At 43.0% G+C, this 21,583-nt stretch overlaps 1 protein-coding gene across 5 annotated transcripts; it reads left to right on the plus strand.

Moving 5' to 3' along the window:
* LOC110388125 (phosphatidylinositol 3,4,5-trisphosphate 3-phosphatase TPTE2-like) lies at positions 1,250–20,804 on the plus strand. 5 transcript variants are annotated; one of them, XM_021377009.1, is made up of 19 exons: positions 1,250–3,434; positions 4,110–4,175; positions 5,940–6,017; positions 7,493–7,540; positions 8,232–8,393; positions 8,739–8,858; positions 11,392–11,491; positions 12,260–12,323; positions 12,871–12,935; positions 13,472–13,532; positions 13,761–13,842; positions 13,924–14,012; positions 15,227–15,288; positions 16,184–16,264; positions 17,252–17,357; positions 17,988–18,085; positions 18,432–18,527; positions 18,986–19,056; positions 20,541–20,804. In XM_021377009.1, the coding sequence occupies exons 2-19, from the start codon at positions 4,126–4,128 to the stop codon at positions 20,641–20,643; spliced, it is 1,536 nt and encodes a 511-aa protein (XP_021232684.1). In that variant the 5' UTR covers positions 1,250–3,434; positions 4,110–4,125; the 3' UTR covers positions 20,644–20,804. The 5 variants fall into 5 exon arrangements, with proteins under 5 accessions (XP_021232684.1, XP_021232673.1, XP_021232692.1 ...); XM_021376998.1 differs by having other exon boundaries at positions 1,251–3,434; positions 4,107–4,175; XM_021377017.1 differs by lacking the exon at positions 1,250–3,434 and adding an exon at positions 3,460–3,569 and having other exon boundaries at positions 4,107–4,175.

Genomic DNA, 21,583 nt, shown 5'->3' on the forward strand with positions numbered 1-21,583 from the left:
TTGTCCTTCAGGTCTGCAGGCTGAAAAGCACCACCCTGAGGTCCTTCCTTGTGAGACTGACCGTAAAAGTATGGAAATGCAAGCTCTTCACCCATCTCCACTTACCAAACGTTACAATCTAATCAGTGCTTGGCAGCAGTTCTTGTAACTGACCACTTTTCCAATCTCTGTGTAAGCTGAAAACTTTATCACTGGAGGTTTTATCTGGGGGCATGGTTCAAAACAAAACAGCCCAACACAATATTAAACAACAGAAGACAACACCCAGTCCCTGCAGAATCTCTTTGGGAACAAACTGCGTAAGGATCATTCTCTTTCTACAGTTATTTTAAGATCAGTGTGCAAGGTTTTCGCCAAAGTCATGTGAACCAGATTGATTTTATGCTCTTCTAGCTCTTTAATCAAATACAATATTCTAGCCAGACAGTTGTCCACGGAAGCAACAAAATACCTGTATTTTATCAGTAAAACTTGCAATCTTGCTTTTGAAATATCAATTTATATGACAGGAATTATTTTTCATAATCCCATGTTGACTGGCATTAATTATTGTTACTATCACTAACCTTCTTCAATATTTTATCAACTGAAGTCTCTGTCTACTCTTCTCCCATTTTCCGGGAGCAAGGCCAAGCTGACAGAGCTATCACCATCAGGTCATCTGATGCTTTTGATATTGGCATAGAATTGATCCCCCTTCCCCCTCCTTATCTCCACATTTCCGTTATCCCAAAACATAATAAAAAGCACATTATTTTCCTTGGCAGTCTCTCTTACAAGTATCAGATATAAATGATCTGTACCTACTTATCTTGACGTCTGTCAAGTTAAGAGATTCTGTTTATCATGCTTCTCTGTTATTTTTGGAATTTAAAATGTCATCACCTCTCTGATATATACATACTTCATCCTGCTCCTACCCAGTATAACTGGGTTATTTACTGAACATTTCAATCTTTTTTGTATTTTGTTGTCAATTCTGCTATTTTACACCAATGAATAATGATCCAGGGATCAGAACTGGATTCTGAGGGGTTTTTAAATGTCACTATCATGAGTTAAACAATGCAACACAATGAAATTGATTTACAAGTCATGAATTTAAAAAACAGAATACTTTAAATGCTTCTTTTTTATTTTCTGTTTCATGAACCTTGGGTCATGTTCATACATCTTTCTCCACTAGCTGACAGCTAGAAAATCAATTTTTTTAAAAAAGAAAAGCGGTGTTTTTACTTTAGTCCTCTGACTTCAGAAGTCGTACTTTTAAGAAAACAAATCAACCATCAGGAAACTCATGAAGACACGAGTGAGCTGGCATGAGCTGGCAAACCTGCTACAGCTACAGGATTAGCTGACTGAAAGCAACAGTTACAGTGCAATTACTGGCAATAAATGAGAAGAACTGTTTGCTTGTTTGTTTGATTTTTATTCTAAGTGCATCCGCATCCTCTAGGAAGTTGTTATGTTTTTCGCCCTGGTATTCAGTCTGAGTGCCAAAATGGAAGCCTCCCAGCCTCCAGCCCCTTCTTTGATTGATCGCTGTAGGTTGTTAGTGTAAAATCCACTTCAACACCCAACCTCCTTCATAATTTTGTGCTTACAAGGCCAAGGAGAGAGGATACCATACTCCCAGATCTCCACACTCTTCTGTGATACAGTCCTCCCCACAAAGGTGTTCCGCAGCCACAAGATCCCATTGAAAGGAACTCACAGAATCCCACAGGGTCTGCAGGATCAAACCTGTACCAAATGACCTGCCGTAGTAAGGTTATTTTCAGAATTAAGAAGTTAATCTAACGCTTCTTCTCATCATCCAACTTAGCTTTGATCCATGTTCAGCTGTTTCTCTAATTATTTGAACACACAAAACACGTTTAGCTCACCACTGACTACTACTGTCTGTAATAACTACTTTTTCATATATTTATAGACCTAAAGGGGAAACAACTTATTCTGATGTCCAGAAATGCCCCACTTTCACAGACTTATTTTTGTTAAGGTTGGAAAAGACCACTAAGATCATCCAGTCCAACCACCAGCCCATCCCACCATGCCCACTCACCACGTCCCGCAGTGCCACATCTATATGTTTCTTGGACACCTCCAGGGATGGTGACTCCACCACCTCCCTGAGCAGCCTGTTCCAATGCCTCACCGCTCTTTCTGAGAAGTTTTTATATCTTTTAGGGTTACAGGAGAGCGATATAATTCAGTCAAAATACTGAAAACAAAAATACTGAAGCCTCTAAGAAGAGCTTGCCCAGCAGTCCCTTACACAGCACTCGCCTTGAAAATGTTATTTCTTTTGGCGAAGCCTACTGCTCCCTGCCCCACCAACCCTGCAGCTGTGGCAGCCGGCCCCAAGCGCTCTCCTGGAGCTCCCTCTGCTGCTGAGCGTGCTGCAAAACGCTCAGAAAGGGCACAGCTGGCCCCAGCGCTAGCGAGAAGCGGGTTTCTGCAGTAAGGTGCTCACGCTAAGGGGCTGTTTGTTGATTACTTGACTTCTGGTGAGAGAGCAGCCACGCACCACATGCTGCTTCGCAGGATTCTCAGGGGACGACTGATTCAGACAAGCTGCACGGGCTGAATGTCACAGAATCACAGAATTGTTGGTGTTGGAATAGACCTCTGCAGATCATGGAATCCAACCCCCTGCTAAAGCAGGTTCCCTACAGCAAGCCGCACAGGTAGAAGTTCAGACATGTCTTGAATATCTCCACTGAAGCAGACTCCACAGCCTCTCTGGGCAGCCTGTTCCTGTGCTGCGTCACTGATAGTAAGCTTCTTCCTCATGTTCGTATGGAACTTCCTATGTTCCGGTTTGCGCCGATTGCCCCTTGTTCTGTCACTGGGCACTACTGAGAAGAGCCTGGCCTCATCCACTTGACTCCTGCCCATTAGATGTTTATAAGCATTGATACGATCCCCCCTCAGTCTTCTCTTCTCCAGGCTGCACAACCCCCGGTCTCTCAGCCTTCCTCACATGAGAGATGCTCCCGGTCTTGAATCTTTGATGCCCTCCTCAAACTCTTGTCTCTTGACTCTCTCAACCCTTGTCTTTCTCGAACTGTGGAGTCCAGTACTGGACACAGTACTCTGACGTGCCCTCACCAGGGCAGAGCAGAGGGAGAGGATCACCTCCCTCGACCCGCAGGCCACACTCTTCGTGATGCACTCCAGGAACTCACCGGCCTTCTGGGCACGAGGGCACGCTGCTGGCTCACGGGCAATCTGTTGCCCACCAGGACCCTCGGCTGAGGCGACGTGCCGGACGCTTTGCGGAGGGGAGAGGCGGGCAGCGGAGCGAGGCCGTCGCCATGGCAGCGGGCGGGCCCGGCCCGGCCCAGGTGCGGCTCCCCGGCCTTTTTAACCGCGTCCCGGCTGGGGGCAGCAGCGCTTTCCCGTTTTGTGGTTCTGCTTCGCCTCGGCGGGTGAGTGGGGGATCGGGCGGGAGGTGGGCAGGCGGTCCTCAGGAAGTTTAACGCAATTTTCCGCTGAGTCCGCGAGGCTTTGGGGGCGGGTGTCCGGGCTCGACTTTGAGCTCGGAGGCGGGTGGCCGTGAGGAGGTGAGGGCGCTCGGGGAAGCTCATGGGCCGGCCTCGCCGGAGGTGGCCGGGGCTGTGGCGGCCGCGGGACCGGGGTTCGGCCTGCGGGGCCTCTGCTGGGCGGGGAGTGCCTGGGGCTGCCCGCCTGGAAGCCGGCCGGGTGAGGCCGTGCCGGGTGGGGCTTCGCACCCCAGGGTCGGACAAGTGGGGTGTAGCAGCTGGAGGTGAGATGTGGGCATCCCTTCTGCGCTGCTCCCTGGGTCGCTGGCCCTGCCTGCCGGAGCAGGGGACCGCCTGGAAGCGGGGAAAGGATCGTGCTGAGGTAACAGAGCTGTTTGAAGCTGTTCTCGCTTGCACGTACGAGGTGTGCTTGGCTGTGTTGCTGAGTGATGGCTCCTTTAGGTAAGGGCTGTTCTTCCTCAGCTGTGAGGGAGGATACTTGAGAAGGAGACACAGGCCTGTCCTCTCACAACATGAGTGTGAAACTACTGTAGGCAAAGACAATATTCCTTGCTGCTTGTTCTGCTGTCTAACTAGATGTGCTTCTCTTAACACCAGCAGAGCAAGAAAAACCAAAATGACGACTGTGAGGTATGAACAAGGGTCAGAGCTCACCGAAGCTTCGAGGTGAGTGGAACAAGCTGCACTGGTGCATGAGTTCAGAACTGAAGTAGGCTGCGTGCAGCCTTCTGCCTCGCATTCCTTAGTGTGTTGAACATAACAAAGAGGGGATAGAGATATGCTATATAAACTTCAAGCACTATTTTTCTTTCTTCCACCTTCAGAACAGTGTTACTTGAGAGGAGTGATATCTCTGATAGGAATGTGCTTTTGTGACGGGCTTCTTACAAGTAGTCAAAAACTGTATAATGAAGGAGTACAACTATCCTGCTTTGGTATGCGAAGTTCAGGGTAGTAAGTCCTGCTTTCTTCCGGCTTCTGGGAGCCACTGTCAAGGTGTCTTGTAGATAGCATATTGCATTGCTCTCCTTATGAGTTTCCAGTCTGAAGTTCACTTTAACTGTGAGTAGTTAAAAAAAATCTTGTATTCTCTTTAGAGAGTACCTGAGTTAGAAATAGGATGTAGTATGCTTTCATTTTCTTGTCTTCCACCTGTCTAAAGACTAGATGTAGGACTTACGGGATAAAGCTTTTTCTAGTTTGAGCAACAGGTAGATGTAAAGTAAAACTACCTCTTGGGGAAGCATTGTTTAGAACTGAATTACTGTATGAGAGTGCAGTGTAAATAGTGTACTCGGACTTGGCTTCTATTTTCTTCTTATGCTAAAAGCTGGCTTCCTAGCCCAAAACACTACTGTAGCTCATTCTTATTTTATCTTATTTTCCTTAAAGGATAAAAAGCTGGCTTTCAGTTCCCTTCGTTTGTCTGAGTACAAGCAAGCGATCTGCAGCAAAAGTGCTGTAGCAGCAGTAGCATGTGCTGATAAGTGAAGCATTTCAGCCCACACTAAGTGGACAACTCTGAAGGGCAAGTCCTGTGAGAACAGCTTGGAAGCAAAACTAAATGGCCATCTGTCTCCAGAGCCTTGCTTCAGTTTTAGGAACAGAGCAAGAATGTTGGTATCTGGAGATACTGGAGCTAGGAAATACTGTACCTACAGTTGCTTCTGTGCGAGTGGCAATGATGCCAGAGACAGAGCCACAGCAAACACTGGCTGTGCTATTATGCAATATGCTATTTCTGTACAGAAGGTTAAAAACTGCAAATCACTGGATTTGAATGTTACATTTGACTTTCTCTGAAGTCATCTTGTGGCCTTCAAAGCATTTCAGGTGGCTAAACAAAATTCTGACCTAAAGGGACTCTTCTGAGGAAGTTATGGTAAGCAGCCACTACAAAAAAAAAAAGTTTTTAGCAGCTGCTGCCTTGGTCTTCCAGTTTCCGGTCTGGTATCCTGCTCAGCACAAAAACATTGCTGTGCTATGGCTTCTCCTAGCAAGCACTCTACTACAGTGAAGTACTTGTTCTTAGTGCTAATGCTTTGGCTTTTTTTACTTGGATTTTGCATATGCATGTTTCCAGCACTTCCAGAATCTGAGCTTGACTGAAGCTCTCAATAGACTTTTGGATGCTTTACTTCAAAGCTCTCTATCCTATTCCTGAATCAAATGTCTTCCCTTCTTCCCCCAAAAGAAAACTTTGGTAGATGGATAGTTAAGTGGAACTAGGTCAATACAAACCAAAGGCTTCTGCTGTGCCAACATATGGAAAGCCATTCTTCCCCAGTGCTATTAATGTGCTCTGGCCCAGGCTGCTCCTCGCAGCTCAGCTGACAGTAGTTAATATTACTTTATGTATTGCTACCCTTCATTATTTCAGATAAAGTTGACATCTGTATTGGTGTGTGATTTGTACTATTCCTTTGCCAGCTCTCCAGCAGCAAATGAGCCCACAATAAAGATTGATGATGGTCGTGATGAGGATAACGAACAGGACAGCTGTTCCAAGTAAGCTAATGATATACTAAGTGCCTTGCTTACTCCCAAAAAGTGAAAATGCTTGAGCCAAAATGAGAAGGCAGGTGGTTTGCTGAAGTAAGTGATAAGCCTTAATTATTTTGATACCAATGCCTTGATACTTATCTTGATACCTTGAAGCCTTAAATCACTTGATACTGAGATTTGCTGTAATATACAATAACAGCATACAATCCAGGAAGCTTCTTCCTACCTATAGAGATGAAAGCCCAATCCACCTGTTTCAAACAAATCTGTTTCAGAGTGAAAAATGGGTAGTTCAAACTGCACTGCATACACTTTCTCCCAAAAGAATTAACTTGAGAGAGCACAGAAGAAATACTGGGGAGAAAGTCAGGTGAATGAGTATCTGGGGTATTATGTTCAGACAGTTAATTCTTGATAGGCCATGCTAGTGATCAGTAAGAACAGTAAGATTAAGCCTGTTACCTCAGTTCCTCTCCTATTGACCTGAATTTGTATCCCTCAGGATGAGGGGCTTAGAAATGCATTTCATAAAGGCTTAAGTTAAATAAGCAAGAACTGTTGTGCCTTTCACTGATCCAAGATGTTGGCAGGCAAGATTGGAGTACCTTTTTTAGTGCATCCAATAAAGGTCTTCGTCCTTAGGCTGTGGAATATGAAGTCTTCAAGTACATACTATCCTTGCATTACATAATTGGCTGGACAACAACATAAAGTCACAAAATAATGTAATTATTGCTGTGTTTTCCTTAGATACTAGGCATTCCAAAGTGCAAGGAGAACCTTCCACATACTATGTTGCCTTGAAAATAAATAAGGCTTATTACTTCAGTTACAGTACCCACTTTTCCCATTCAAGTTAAGGATGCAATATCTTTCCTGCTCAAAGATGCAGCTGTTTTCTGGTTTATATTTTGAACTTTAAACTTAAAAATGAGAAGTATGGGCTTGAAATCAGTGAGCCTGCCAAGATGTGTTTTCTTCACTTCAGAGATACTCAGCCTTGTCTTAAACTGGATAATGGAGTTAAGGTCTTTCACCAAGTGAAATGTAATGCTCAAACTACCCTAAAGGAAACAAGTAGTTTGGATGAGATTATTGAGATACGGTATAAATTTCTGAATTGATGAAGGCCTCCTGTAACAGTAGTGTCTCCAGTAATGTGAGTGGTGATGGGCAAGTACAGTAACCAAAAATAACAGGAGAAATAGGACAGATATGTGAACAATACTGACAAAAAGTAGTAGTAGGTTTTTTAGGGTTTATAGCTGATTAAAGTAACTCCTTGTTCAAGTGATGAAAGCATTTTTTTTCCCAAGCACTGCCTTAATGTGTCTACTTCATGAATGCAGCTGAATACTCTCTTAAATCACTGATACAGAATTCTGAAAATAAGAGGATGAACTTCAGTAACAGTGCTCTTCTGACTAAATCAGCAGCAAATTGTCACTTGTCTTGATGCTGACTCTCTTTCCTTGCAGTACCATTAGGAGAAAAATTTCCCCGTTTGTGATGTCATTTGGATTCAGGTAAAAGGTTACGCTTGTAATGATATGGGGAAGGTAGAAGTTCTTTCTGGTGTAAGAACTTTGAGGGTTTCTTGAGGTTCAGTCTGCTCTTCATGGGATGTACCGAATCTCCTACCTCCTCCAGCAAAGGGGAGATTTCTCTAGGAAAGATGTCTTAAACAGATGTCTGCATTCTCCTTGGGGAATGGAAAGCTGGAATTGTAAATGTTACTGTCATTTATTTGACATAAGTTTTTAATGTTGTGCTAAAGCCTGTGGTCAGCTGTATACAGTCTAGAGGCTAAAGGAAGGTAAGCAATTAAATATGGTTATTTCTAAGGGGCTGCTCTTCCTCATGAGTGGGAGGGTAAGTGAGTAAGCTGACAGACAGTACTGATGCTTGTGTGCCTTGAAGCACTCAGGTTTGTGCTGTGCATGGATAGATACGGGATTATTGGTTAATAACTACTGTTGGGTCTAAAAACATTCACTTCCATGTGGATGGTATACTCTGTGTGGATCACTTTATTAAAAAAAAAAAGCAATTTGAATCCTTCAGCTGTTATACAAGCAGGCCTCAGTCTGTACACAAGAGAATCCATGCTTGCTGGACCAGCTTAAAATAAAAACCTAGATTTGTGTTCTTCGGTCTATACATACCAGAAATTATTTACAATTTTGAAAGCTGACCTGTATTTTTTTTTCCTCTCAGAGTATTTGGGGTTGTGCTCATCATTGTGGACATCGTAGTTGTGATTGTGGATCTGGCCATCAGTGAGAAGAAAAGAGGTGTTAGAGAGATTCTTGAAGGTGTTTCCCTGGCTATAGCGCTCTTCTTCCTCGTTGATGTTCTCATGAGAGTGTTTGTTGAAGGGTAAGACATGGGCAAAGCAATTCAGTGTGGCAAGTCAACAGGCTAGTAAGAGCAATGCTTCAAGCTTGGAACTACAGACAGGCTAATTTCCTTACCGTAGATAAGTCTCATCTTCTCTTTGCTGTGTTCGTTGGCTGCTACTATGTTACAGGCTAATCTGTAGAATGCTTTTAAGTGCTTGGAAACCGTTAGTTTTGCATGACTATTTCATGGTGGGTCTTCAGTGTTTAGTTTTCAAAGAACAACAACTTTTTCTTCCCCTCTTATCTCTAGCAGTAGCTCTTCTCTTCCTGATCAGGGGGATTTCTGTTTCATCTGTAGAGACATCTAAATTTTTTTTTTTAGCTTCAAGAATTATTTCCGCTCCAAATTGAATACTTTGGATGCACTCATAGTAGTGGGCACTCTGTTAATTAATATGACCTACTCCTTCTCTGACCTTGCTGCTACAGATCAGATGCCAAGGTAAGAATGATATGACAGCTGTTAATGTGATCTTTCCTTGATGGGCCACTAAGAATTTTCTTGGGAATATCTAGGCTTGGTGAGTTCATGCTAGATGACAAATATGGCTGATAGTATTTCATAGTGCAGAATTCAAAGCAAGTCTTTCTATTCTTTAGGCTTATGGTTCTGTTGTAGCTTGACCCTGTCTCAAAGGCAGATATGATCTAAACATCTATTGGTGTAACTTAAAGTGAATGGCAAGGCCAGTATTTAGGGGGTCAAAGGGACATTCAGGAGCTATGATGAAGATTCTGCAGTAGAAGGTGAGAGTTGGATTATAATAGCAACTGGAACTGAAGAAGCAGACAACTGAGGAAGGATCTCCATCCAGTGGATCTTGATGTAGAAGTAGTTAAGATGTGGTCTTGTTTCTTCCACCTCTTTCTCCCCAAAGCCCTACATTAACACACACTGGATTTCCATAGGTTTTCCCCTTCCCCCGGGGAATGGCTGTGCTATGTATGTGCAGAAGTTAGAGTTGTAGTTGCATCTCTCTTCTATAGCATGAAAAGATAATGCCCTATGAGAGAGAAATCTATTCCTGATGGAGATAAGTGCAACTCCCAGATCAGTTTGCTCTAAGTTTGAATTACAGTGAAGCTTTCACCAGCTGGGCAAACAAGTTCAGCATCTCAGCACACAACTCAGCTTACTGGGCACAAACTGGGGAATTCTTCCTGTAGAAGAAACAATCTCAAAGTCTGGTTATTGAAGAGCCCGGAGCTGGACAAACACTCAATGCTAATGTTGCTTCAAATGCCAGCTTAGTTTTAAAAAGTGGAGCTGAGAAAGTACTTTTGATTCTTTTTGACTGCATTTGTAGCTCCAGAATCATGAAAGGCTATTTTACTAATATAACCTGATTTGAATGATGGCTTGCCATATCTCTAGCCAGTTCTCTTAAAGCATCTTTCTCCTTATGGTGGGATCCAGTTAAAGGTAGCAATCTTTACCTGCAGTAGTATAGTGGCAGGATAATCTGCAGTGCTGTAGTGTCTGGGCTATGGTAGTAGTAGGCCTGATCCTGTGTTATTCTATCCTGTTGTAGGTTGGTGTGTGAGTCCCTTGTATTCTGACTTGATGGGGGTTTTAGGACAGGCTCAGTTCTTGCACTGCCTAGTGCAACACAAAAAAATCATGCTGATGCTATCAACTGGGATATTCAGCTGGGACCTACCATCTCACCCATGCAACTCTTGAGGCCCTCCATAAGACTTCTCTTGTTAAAAGCTCTTCAGTCCTGCTCAGATATCAGCATTACTACCTTGCTCTAGATGATGCCATAGATCTGGCCTGGCCAATAGCAAATTTTGAGACTATGTCCTTGCCACCTAATCCTCCAGTTGCAACCACACCATCTAATTCCCAGTAGCTTACCGGAGTTTATCACTTTTCTTTCCTTGTTCATATCTGAAGGAACAACCTCAGCAGCCTTAAAGTCTGCTCAGACTAACTGTTCTGACATCTGTCGAGTGCTTGTCTGTGGGTGACAACTTGTATGGCAAGTCAGATTTCTATGGCAGCCCAGAGAGACCACATCCCCTCGGTGGGAGGATGCGGTGTCTGTTTCTAACCAGGTCTAGCTAGGTGTGGATTGGAGTAGGTGTCTGCTGACCAATAAAAGGACGTCTGAGTTTGGTATCTACTCGCAAACTAATGCTTAACTAGCTGCCTTTGCAAAGGGCAGAAGGCAAACTGCTTCTTGCAAGTTGCGGTTGAAGCTGAGAAGGGCTCTAGTGTCTTCAATCCAGTGTTAGCTCATGTCCTTGTCTGGCTTCTAGTTCAAGGGAACTCTCCTGAAACAATAGCAGAGTCCTCCTGGTCTAGGAGGTAGCTGGGGAGAAACTGAAATTTACCAGGCTTCTAGGACAGCTCCATGTGTTGTTGACTTCCACAAGTTCTACATTAGTGGAGAACTGTGGGTATTTACCAAAGTTCTTACGTAGGTATAACATGTATATGCTCATGTACCTCCTTAAGAAATGAATGTTAGTTTGCCCTTGTCCCTAAGGGTATGCTGAAGCAACTGCCCCTGTTTCTGTAGAGTCACTCACATCAGCATCTTGCCTGATCCAAAGTTCAGTAGGAGTTCAAAGTTTCTCAACTAAACTTGTCAAATTGTTGAATGATTAAAGAAAAGGTTTCTTATTCAAGCATGTCTAGCTTATTTACCTTCTCTTTTCAGCTTGTTTATCAGGTGGCTGGTTCCACTTAAATGTACACTTAACACTGCCAATTATCCTTGACACTTAAGGGAATTTGTTGCTTGCTGGGCAGAAATAGCTGAGAAGGTTCCTAGAATAGACCATGGGATTCTCTAGTTCTAATACTTGTTCAGAACATGCATCCCTAACACCTTCAATAATAAAACTGTGGTACTTCAGGCCTTGGGTTTTTCACACGAAATAGCTTTTTAATATTCTCTGAAACAGCTTTTAAATAATTTCAAGCTTTATATCTATGCTTAACACTTTCTAAATCTTTCATCCAGAATGGTTACTCTCCTTCGAGTTCTGAGGATTGTCATCTTAATAAGAATATTTCGCCTGGCTTCACAGAAGAAACAACTTGAAGTGGTAACCAGGAGAATGGTAAGCTGGCCTAGCAGCGTATCTAAGAACTATTACTATTCCTTTCTCCAGGCAGCTGTCAAAAAATAGTGAGCAGCAAGTCTGTCTACAGCATATTGGTCTGAAATTGATATTGCAGCAGAAGCAGCATGTCTGTTCTGTGTCCTTGACAGGGTATTGCAGTTCTGCCTCTGACTTCAGTATAGCTAGCAATTCTTGCCTCTGGTTGAGCAAGAAGCTCCTTGACCTACAAAGCCAGAGTATTAGTGATTGGGACACTGTGCTGTGTCTTGATAATTGCTGGTTTGTGTAGCGCATGGCCTAGTTCCTCCTTGGATGAGGAGAGGTTGTAGGGGGGGGAGCTCACCTGTTAGATGCATTAAAGCCCTATCCATTTTATATGCCTCTTACTTTCATCAGGGTATTAAAGAGATACTTGAAGCTTTGAGTTCAACCCCTTACACAGGAGTAAATACCTAGTTATTCTGCTCTGATCATTCTCTTCCTTTCATTCAGTCCCCAAAGCAAAGACCTATTCATGCTGCAGTTCACAAAGAACCTGCAGTGTTTTTTCACTAGAGTAATCTTCCATACTTCGAAGCAAAAATTACTTTAGGTAACAGATCCATACAAATAACACAAAACTTACTCTCAGCTAATGCTGTTAACTCTGCAAAAGCAAAATGAGGTTCTGGAACATGACTTCAGAGTCTAGATTTTTTCCTAGTAATAGACAGCACTTGTTGATCTGTGTCATCCTCCTGAAACAATATCTGCTCATTTCCACAGGTCTCTGAGAACAAAAGGCGTTATATGAAAGATGGCTTTGATCTGGATCTCACTTATGTTACTGGTCTGTAGAAATCCTGTAACAACAGATAATACTTCACAGCACTGAACACCCTGCTAACACTAGTTAAAGTGCTTTGTATGAACTGCAATTCTTTCAGTAGACTACTTAAACTTAACTCTGAATTTAAATCAGTCTCACTCCTTTTTCTTGGGACTTTGAAATCAGTGTTTTCTTACTGTTTTCAAGGATAAGCCTTGTGGGAGAGAGGTTGTATGTGCTATATGTAGTGATAGAAATTCCAAGGCCTAGGGAAACTAACTATTGACTAACTCACAATAGGGTTTTTGTCTCCAATTCTGTGGTGACTGGCACTTACTGGTAACTAATCTTTCAGAAAGGTCTATTACCCTCCTCTAACTATGCTAACTATGGAGGTGGGGGAAAAACTCTTGGGAATGGCTATGTGGTTCTCCCAAATAGTGTATTCCTAGGGTAGGAATCAATTACTCCATAGTGTTCTCAGTCATATAGTTCTTAAACTTGGGGGTGGGGAAGGGGTGGAGTCTGCCTCCATGTTGTTACTTCTGATTTCTGTTTTCCTCCACAGATCGTGTTATTGCCATGTCTTTTCCATCTTCTGGGAAGCAATCTTTCTATAGAAATCCTATAGAGGTAAGAATCTCTCCTTACCAAGCTTTTAGTATTTCTAAAAGCTGTTTCACTTCTAGGATCCCACTAACTTGTATGTGGATTACACTATTGAATCCTATTCCTGGCTTGGCTGGTTGGACTGATTTAATAGTGGTCTCCCATGTGCCACACTGCATCTTGCAGTGTGGACATACTGATTTTCTAACGTCTCTTTTCTTGAGGAATCCTCCAGTGAACCAAATAAATTCTCTTGCAGGCTAGTGGTAGCGTGAATAATATGAGTTATCTAATCATGACAATGTTTAAAAGCTTGTAGTGATACTCCATTTAGAGCTGTGCTGTCTGATACCTTCTGCATAAATACGGAGTAAGAAATTCAGTGACAGTCATGCTTTCTCAGAATTGAGACAGGAATTTAAACTATTGCCTTGATGAAAAGGCCTCTTGTTCAAGGTCTGTTCATGAATGCACTTGTTGAGATCACGTGAAGGATGAGATGGCAATGGAAATAAGGAGCAGAGCACTAACTACTGTGAACTTGTATCTTGTTACTTCAGGAAGTTGCAAGATTTTTGGACACCAAGCATGCAGACCACTATAAAGTCTACAATCTCTGCAGTAAGTATGCTTAGTTGCTGACTACTGGGAGGAAAAAACTGCTAATAAGAAAGATATCACTTCAGGGTGTGGTGTTGATGCTATCAGATCTTCAGGAACTTAAAATCTATCTTAAAGGACTTAAACACTGCTTTATGCTGAGACCAGCAGTCTTGTACCATAAACTCCTTTCCTTGTTGCAAGCTTTCGTTGCTCTTCCTGGTATAACTCCAGATCTTTTTTTTATAGGTGAAAAAGGCTATGACCCTAAGTACTTCCACTACAGGGTAGAAAGGATCTTTATTGATGACCACAATGTCCCAGCATTACAGTGAGTCTTGTCAATAAATACTTGCACCATTACAACTTTTCATGCTTTTGCTTTGGCTGCACTAATCTTCCTCTTCTCTAGGGACATGCTGAAATTCACTGCCAGTGTCCATGAATGGATGAATCAAGATGAGAAGAATATCATAGCAATTCACTGTAAAGGGGGCAAGGGTAAGGCTTCTCACGTACAATTGTGTATGCCACAAATGACACATTCTTTGTCAAACTTGATTGACTTAAGTGTAGTCTGGAACTCTAAATGCATCTATGCTATCATTTAACTTCACAGATTCTATGGGCACTGTAACTAGCAACAGTGTAATGCTGTTTAGTGTTGCACAGACCCATTTTGAAATAGTTTTAAGAAATCAGCTGCCATCTTCAATAAAACACTAAGCTGAACTCCTCAATAACTTCCTGCTGTCCTGACCTTCCTGGCAGGAGGGGCTGAGGATGGGGAGCTACTGATGTTGTTACTAGCAATTGTTAAGCTGCTGCTTTAGCTTTCTGCCAGCCAGTCACCCACACTGAGGCTTCTGCTCTGTGATGTACCTTGAGCTGCTGAATTTCTGTCAGGGAGTGTCCAAGGTACTGCTGAATCCTTAAGACACATAAGGCATTGAAAAAGAGTACATAGTAGCTTTGTGGGGACAGGCTTGTGTGAGCTCCTGTGTGAGCAGACCTGTCAGTGCTATGTGTAATCTGTAGTAGTGCAGGAACTGTTGAAGTACATAAGGAGCTGTGTGAAGAAGCCCTGCAAACTGCTGTCACATCTTTAGGAATAACATCAGGAGGTTACAAATTCTGGTTCACTTGACTTGAATCAGATGCCTGCAAAAGGCTTTCTCTCCACAGCTGGGACCTTAACTTAAAAGGCTTAATGAAACTGAATGCTGAACCTACCTGCAGGCCAAAACCAGCTTGAAGGACAAGAGTAGGGAGGGATGATGTGGCTTCAGACTCTATCAAGACTGAGATAGTACTGGATGCTGAATGCTAGTAGTCCCTATGCCTTGTTTGTAGGGCTGAGGGGGGAAGTTGGAGTGGAGAAGTAACTCTTGAGATGCAGGCTGGCACTTGTTGATGCTATAGTATGATTTGATAAGGTGTGCTTGACTCTCTCCACTGCAACTAGAGGGTGCAGTTACTGGCAACTTCTTAAATATCTCAAGTAATGTTGTAAGGAAGTGCCAGGACTGCTTTCAAGAACCAAGGTAACAAACTGCAGAGTTCTGTTTTTATTCTTCCCAGAAATACAGGTACTTGATTACTCCAGTGCCACTTATCTCCTGTTATCTCTATTTCAAGCTAAGACTTCATTTCCACAAAAATAATTCTCAGACCTTTAAGCTCATGTAATTCAGTTTCTCTTACTTCTAATGCAGGTAGAACTGGAACAATGGTCTGTACCTGGCTTATACACAGTGACCAGTTTGAGAGTGCAAAGGTAAAAACCAGCTTTTATTTCTTTCAGTATTCAGAATGCCCCTATTAGAATCTGCTCAACTGGTGAAATGGGCTGGTGCTATAGACTAAGTACATTGTGAGGAGTTTGTATTTAAAAAAAACATATATATAATCTTGCAACTATGTAAACTCCTTTCTGTTTAAGACTATTCCTGATCAGGGAGATTGGCCTTTGAAGCATTTCTTTAGAACTTAGGGTCTTAAGCAGCTACTTCAAACTGTAGGTGGCTTCTTCAGCACATACTACTAAAACAAGTATCTCTGAAGAAGCAGCCTTGGGTAATTGTTTTCCCTACCCTCCTTCCAAGGTGTGTGAGGCATCAAGAACTACTTGTGGTCTGGTCTTGATTGCTAGCATTACAGCAAGAAGCCTTTCTGAACGTTCTGGGGAAAGAGTGATCAGCAAGTCTGCAGGCAGAGCAGACCCATGTTGTTGTTCTGTGCTGCTATACCAGGACTCTGATACAGGCTCAGAAACCTGGGTTGCAGAAGGCTCAGGTCATCCTAGGTGGTCTGTGTGGAGCTTATATCAGTTTGGCCGCTTGCTTTTCTCAGTTTAGTTTAAATCTCAACAAACCAGTTTTTTGTCTGCCACAGGTAACTTGAGAAACTTGCATAATTCTGCTACAATTGCTTAAGCATGTTGTTCTCCTCCTTCAAAGAGTTTTACTAGCTTGCTTTCTGAGTGGTGGACTTAAAGTTACCAGCTAGGAAGTCAGGTACATGACCTTCTAGCTAGAAGGTAACAGAAATACTTGTATCTTTTCCTGTATTCCTTTGGAATTGATTAGTTTAACTTGGATTTGTACTATCCTCTGCTCAGGAAGGGGAATGGTGGTAAGATTTTTCACTTTTGAAATAATCTTCCTATATAGGAGAGTTTGGACTACTTTGGGGAGAGAAGAACTGACAGAAGTACAAGTACCAAATTTCAAGGAGTTGAAACTCCATCCCAGGTAAGTTTGAGCAGGTTTTGTAATGAGCCAAACTAACCTTAGCCTTGTGAGTACTTCAACAAGGTGGCAGAGATAGAACAGCTTCAGAGATACAGGTTCCTGTTACTTAATTCCTGAACTTACAGTACTTTTCTTTAGGGGTTGGACTATCAACTAGTAGGATTGTGTCGCATCTTTCTTCCCTCCCCTCATTACAGCACATTTCTTATGCTTCTTCTCAGTGCACTGTTGAATCTGATTGTGGCACCTGGGCTCCCAGCCTTCTGAGGCTAGGAGAGCATCTAGTCCAGCCCCACTGATTAACTAAGTTGAGCCAGAGCAGGCTGCCCAGGACCATTCCTGGTTGGATATGACTATCTCCACAGATAAGGACTCAGTTCTCTGAGCAACCTGTTCCAGTATTTAAGGCATAACTCTATAAGATAATTAAACTGTTTATCAATGATAAGCTGGAGCCTGCAGCTTGGCCTGTGGGACGCTATGGCACTGCTGTGTCAGAGTGGAGGAATGCATCTTCTAGGGATGGCATGTTTAGTGTTTCCCTTTGAAAGCTATTGCCTCAGACTGCATCTTGATTCAGTGTGTACTGTGAGATGAAGCTGTTGGCAGAGGTATTCTAGTTGCTGGTATAAAGTAGAATGGCAGTATAGCCACTTCTCCAGTATGTGCTTTTTCAAAGTGAAAGCTTCCTAGAGCTTTTTAAGGGGCAAAATACTTAAACACAACAAAAAAGCCCCATGCTTTTTGCTGAACTCTAACGTACAGATTTCTTCTTAAAACACCAAGTATGAATACTGCTTTGAAATAGATGTAAATCTTGCTGTTAAACTAGATGCTTTAACTGTGGAAGGAAAGAGCAAATGGCTTAATTTCTTCTAAGCCTTGGACTTGAGAGAAGAACTCAGAAGAAGGAGATCTGCTCTACCTGGAATTAGGCTGTGTGGGATACAGAAACTGCATAATGTGTTTGGGTTTTTTGCATTACAGAGTAGGTATGTTGGGTATTATGAGATCCTGAAAAACAAGTATAACTTCAAACTCCCACCAGAGAGACAACTCAAAATAAAAAACCTCAAAATCCACTCTATACATGGTAAGAACTTTTGAATTTGGGCCTTTCTCTGTCTGGTGATGGCTTCTTAACACAGGCAGCTGTCATCTCTCTGCTGTCTCTTGTTAAGCCTGTGGTAGGAATGTAGACTCACTGTGATTTGAGAATTTGAATGGCACAGATTTGAAAATAATAAAATCCAAAGTGCAGTTGCCTCGTGTTTTATCACTTCCTGGGTCTCTCATCAAGTGATGGTTCATGTGCAAGCTGCTGGTTTGGAGAAGGAAACAATTATCAAGTAGGATTAGTGGATTCAATCCAACATCTGGAGTTAGTTTCTCAGCGTGATACACAAGTTTCAGTATGTATGAACTGGTAATCATGATAAAAGGGCAAGTACTAGAAGTTCAGTGTTATTTTTATCTTGGGGGCCTGAACTGCTGTTCTTGTTCAGCTGATAGAGCTACGTATGCTTGTTCCTGCTCCACTAGTAGGATTCACTGTTACCTCAGAATCAAGCTCTCAGACACTGGAGCTCAAGCTGTCTTCAGAGTTTGAGTTCTCTGAAGTCTGTAGCAAGGCAGTTCTGAATGAGATGTACTTGGCTTTGATTTCTGCTTAGTTTCCAGCAGACATGTGTGCTCCAGTGTAATGCAACTTCTGTCTTCCTAGGAGTTGGGAAAGGCAATGGAACTGATATGAAGGTGCAGATAATAATGAAAAAGCAAGTTGTGCTGGAATGTGTATGTGCCACACAAGGAAACTGCAAGGTGAGAATATGAAACTGTCACCTGAGTCACAAGAGCTGGATTATAGATACTTCCTGTTGAAGCTGAATATGGGACATAAAACTACCTGAATAAATAGACAATATGAACTTTAAATAGGTGAAACTTTGCTAAGCCTTAAGAGAAATAGTAAGGCAGTAAACAGCTTCCCTAGGTCACTTAAACATACTTAATGGTACACTGTGAGCTGAGAAGCTTAAACTATGGCTATTATTCTAACACTGCTATTGTGTTTATATACAATGATTAGTAACTTGTATTGCCATCAGCTGACCCTCTGTCTTTGTGGTAGCTTTTCATAAATACAATATTTTGCTCTGTTACCCAGCTCTTCTTTGATTCTGAAAGTGACTCTGTAGTCATTGGCCTGGAAGACAGCCCTGTTATAAGTGGTGATGTGAAAGTCAGATTTGAATCTAATTCTGTAAGTACAACAGCATGAAGAGCCTCACTTCAGCTTGAGGAGGGGTAGCAATGCAAATGCCAGCTGGGTCATGGCTGGCTTAGCTCTGTGGGGCAAAGTCTGTTTTCTTTTTTTTCCTGCCCTGGTGTTTCTTGTGTGGAATGGGCCCCTAGGGGCCTAACAACAGCTGCTACAGTGTAGGGGGAATACAGAACACATGACAGCTTGTGCGGGTGGGGTAGCTGTTCAAACAGAACGCGTGGAACATCTCACTTGAGTACCTGCTGCTTCCAACATGCCTCTTGTGTGAGGTTTGGGTGGCCTGGCACAAATTAAATGAAAAATGTGATCTGGGTGTGATATTGGTGTCTTTAAATGTACTGATTCTAGCACCCTGGTTTTGTAAGCCAAACTACTGAGGACAAAATGGGTACTCATGTCTGCAGAAATTCATCCCTAAATGATGACTTTACTTCCAGGATCTTCCAAAAGGCTACGATGACTGCCCGTTTTTCTTCTGGTTCAACACTTCCTTTATTGAAAATAACAGGTAAGTTATGATAGTGGCTGCCTTCAGAACCTAACTTCTGGTGTGTGAACATAATGCTAAGAGCTGAAACAGGGGGCTAAGCAAGCCAGTCTTAGTTTCTGTATGGGTTTCTGATTTTTCAGGTTTAACTTGTGATGAGGCAGTTGGCCCATATTTGTACTGTGCAAAGTGTTTTCAACATAGAATCACTGAAAGGCTTGGGTTGGAAGGGATCTTAAAGCCAGTTCAACCTCCTGCTGTGGGCAGTGCCACCCACCAGCTCAGGTTCCCCATGGCCCCATCCAACCCAGCCTTGAGCCCCTCCAGGGATGGGGCACCCACAGCTTCTCTGGGCAGCCTGTGCTTTACCACCTTCTGAGTAAAGAATTTCCTCCTAATATCTAATCTAAATCTCCCCTCTCCTTAGTTTAAAACCATTCCCCTTGTCCTGTCAATTATCTTAATCCACTGATTTGTTTCCCAGTGCTCTATTGTTAGTAATACCTTTTTGTTCAATGTAGTTAACTATTCAAAAGTCAGTAGCACATCTGTCAGAGGCTGGAACTTGAACTCAGTAGCAAGCAAGGCAAATGTTAAAAGTTACATATCTATGTTTCAGATCCCAGAGAAAGGCTCTTAACTTACTGCTTCTCATGCATTTGTTAGAAGTTTAAAAACTCTTGTGGGCCTGTTCTTGTTGAGACCAGAGTTCCTGGGGGAGGCCCTGCCAGCAAAAGCTGGGCTTGTCTGTCTTGCTAGGGGAGTGACAGAGAAGTAAAGAGGCTTCAGCTCTTTCTGGCCTGTCTACTGAAACTGATAGGTTTAGACAGCAGAACAGTGAATTTGAAGTATCAGGTATAATTACTATTCTTTCCATGACTAGGAAAGAACAAACAATTCTTACTGAACTCACCCCCTCAGTCTGAGGAGAGGTAACCATGTGTTAGGAATCTAGCTCTAAACTTTATGTGCTAGGTAACAATGCACCTTGCACCTGGACTGCAGATACCCAGTTAGGCAAGTCAGTAGCAGGAGAAATGTGTGCCTGCAGCCATGTAGCTCTGCAACAGTGTTATCACAAAAAGTGATGTGCAGGTGCTATCAGGTGATTGCTAGAAGTGAATTAGATAAGCATTAAAGGATGGGGAGGGGAGAGCATGGTGGCTGAGCTCGACTGAATACCAAATCAAGTGCGTGCCATGAGGTCGGTTATTAAACCTACCACAGGCATCTGTTCCTGTGAGAGGCCTTGAGCTGGAGGTAACGCTAATTTTGCTGTAACAGTTTTGTTTCCTGGGGGGAATAGACCACAAATCATCAGACTGGCTGTGTATTTTTTAACTACTTCATGTCCATATTCCCCATGCAGGTTTGCCTAATGTCTGTCTGAATTTAAGATCTGGGCCTATAGTTAATACTCTGGAGCCAAACTTCAATTTTTCTCTACAATCTTAAAGGAAAAACATTCCTCAGGCCCTAAGATGTGACTGGATTTTGTCTTTCAGACTCTACCTTCCCAGGAATGAGCTGGATAACCCTCACAAGTCTAAAACATGGAAGGTCTACAGTGAGACGTTTGCTGTAGAGATGAACTTTATTGAGCTGTAAGGGAAAGCTGAAAGAAGGAAAATACTTAAACTCATCTCCTGTCCTGATGATGTCTTGCTGCTTCAGTATAGTGAAGCGGTCTCACTTTGTACTTAATGTATTTCTATGTAGATACAGCTTCTCAAATAAACTGACGTGAAGTTCTGTTGTGCAGAGCAATACATCTCTGGAGAGCTTTCTTAATGTCATCTAACTGTGATGTTACGTTAATGTGCTGATGGATCTGCTGGAGCCTAGATGTAATTACATGCAGGTAATCCCTGCTCTAACCTGTGAGCACAGGCTGTCTCTGAACAACAGCGTTCACTTGGTGGTGAGTGGAGAACAGCAGTCTGCAGAGCGCTGCTGGAGTAGACAGACACTTCCCCCAGCATCAGGTCACCAGAACTACGGTAATATGGAGGGGAGGACAAATAGTAACCTGCCACTAGCGAGTGGATGCTACAGTAGCTAATGCCCCATTAGTGAAGTAGGCGGAGGGATCCCATACCTTCCAGATGCTTAACTGAGGTAGGTATGGGGACCTGAGTTTGGATGTTGCTGCTGTTTAGAAGCGTGGTGCTGAAGCTCCCATCTAGTTGGAAGCTGCTTCTCTGAGCACTACAAGTACAGAGGTCTGAAACTTACTTGGGACGTGTGTTCTACAGATGCTTAGCGCTTCCATCAGCAGAGTGCCGTGGGCCTGAGTCACTCAGCTGCTACACGTGGACGGGTGCAGTGAGATGTCACTGGAGCTGCGTCTGAAGGTGAAGGGATGCCAGTGGAGTTAGTGCTCTGCTACTGGCTTGAGGGCAACGACATTTCCCCTTATAAAGGAGCGAGACCCAAGTTCCCTCGCTAGAGGGCGACTGAGTAAGAGGACAGGGCCTTTCAGCGCAGACCGAGCGTACTAGGAGCTGGAATCCAACGCCGTTTTATTGCAGCTGGAAGTGTCTGATGA

The sequence above is a fragment of the Numida meleagris genome, chromosome 1 (assembly GCF_002078875.1).
Source record: "Numida meleagris isolate 19003 breed g44 Domestic line chromosome 1, NumMel1.0, whole genome shotgun sequence".
NCBI lineage: Eukaryota > Metazoa > Chordata > Aves > Galliformes > Numididae > Numida > Numida meleagris.

Excerpts from the sequence above, each read along its gene's own strand:
- LOC110388125 (XM_021377009.1), top strand. The coding sequence starts at position 4,126 with ATGACGACTGTGAGGTATGAACAAGGGTCAGAGCTCACCGAAGCTTCG. Across the intron at positions 8,859-11,391 it reads GCTACAGATCAGATGCCAAG|AATGGTTACTCTCCTTCGAG; the intron begins GTAAGAATGATA and ends TCTTTCATCCAG. Across the intron at positions 17,358-17,987 it reads CAAAATCCACTCTATACATG|GAGTTGGGAAAGGCAATGGA; the intron begins GTAAGAACTTTT and ends CTGTCTTCCTAG.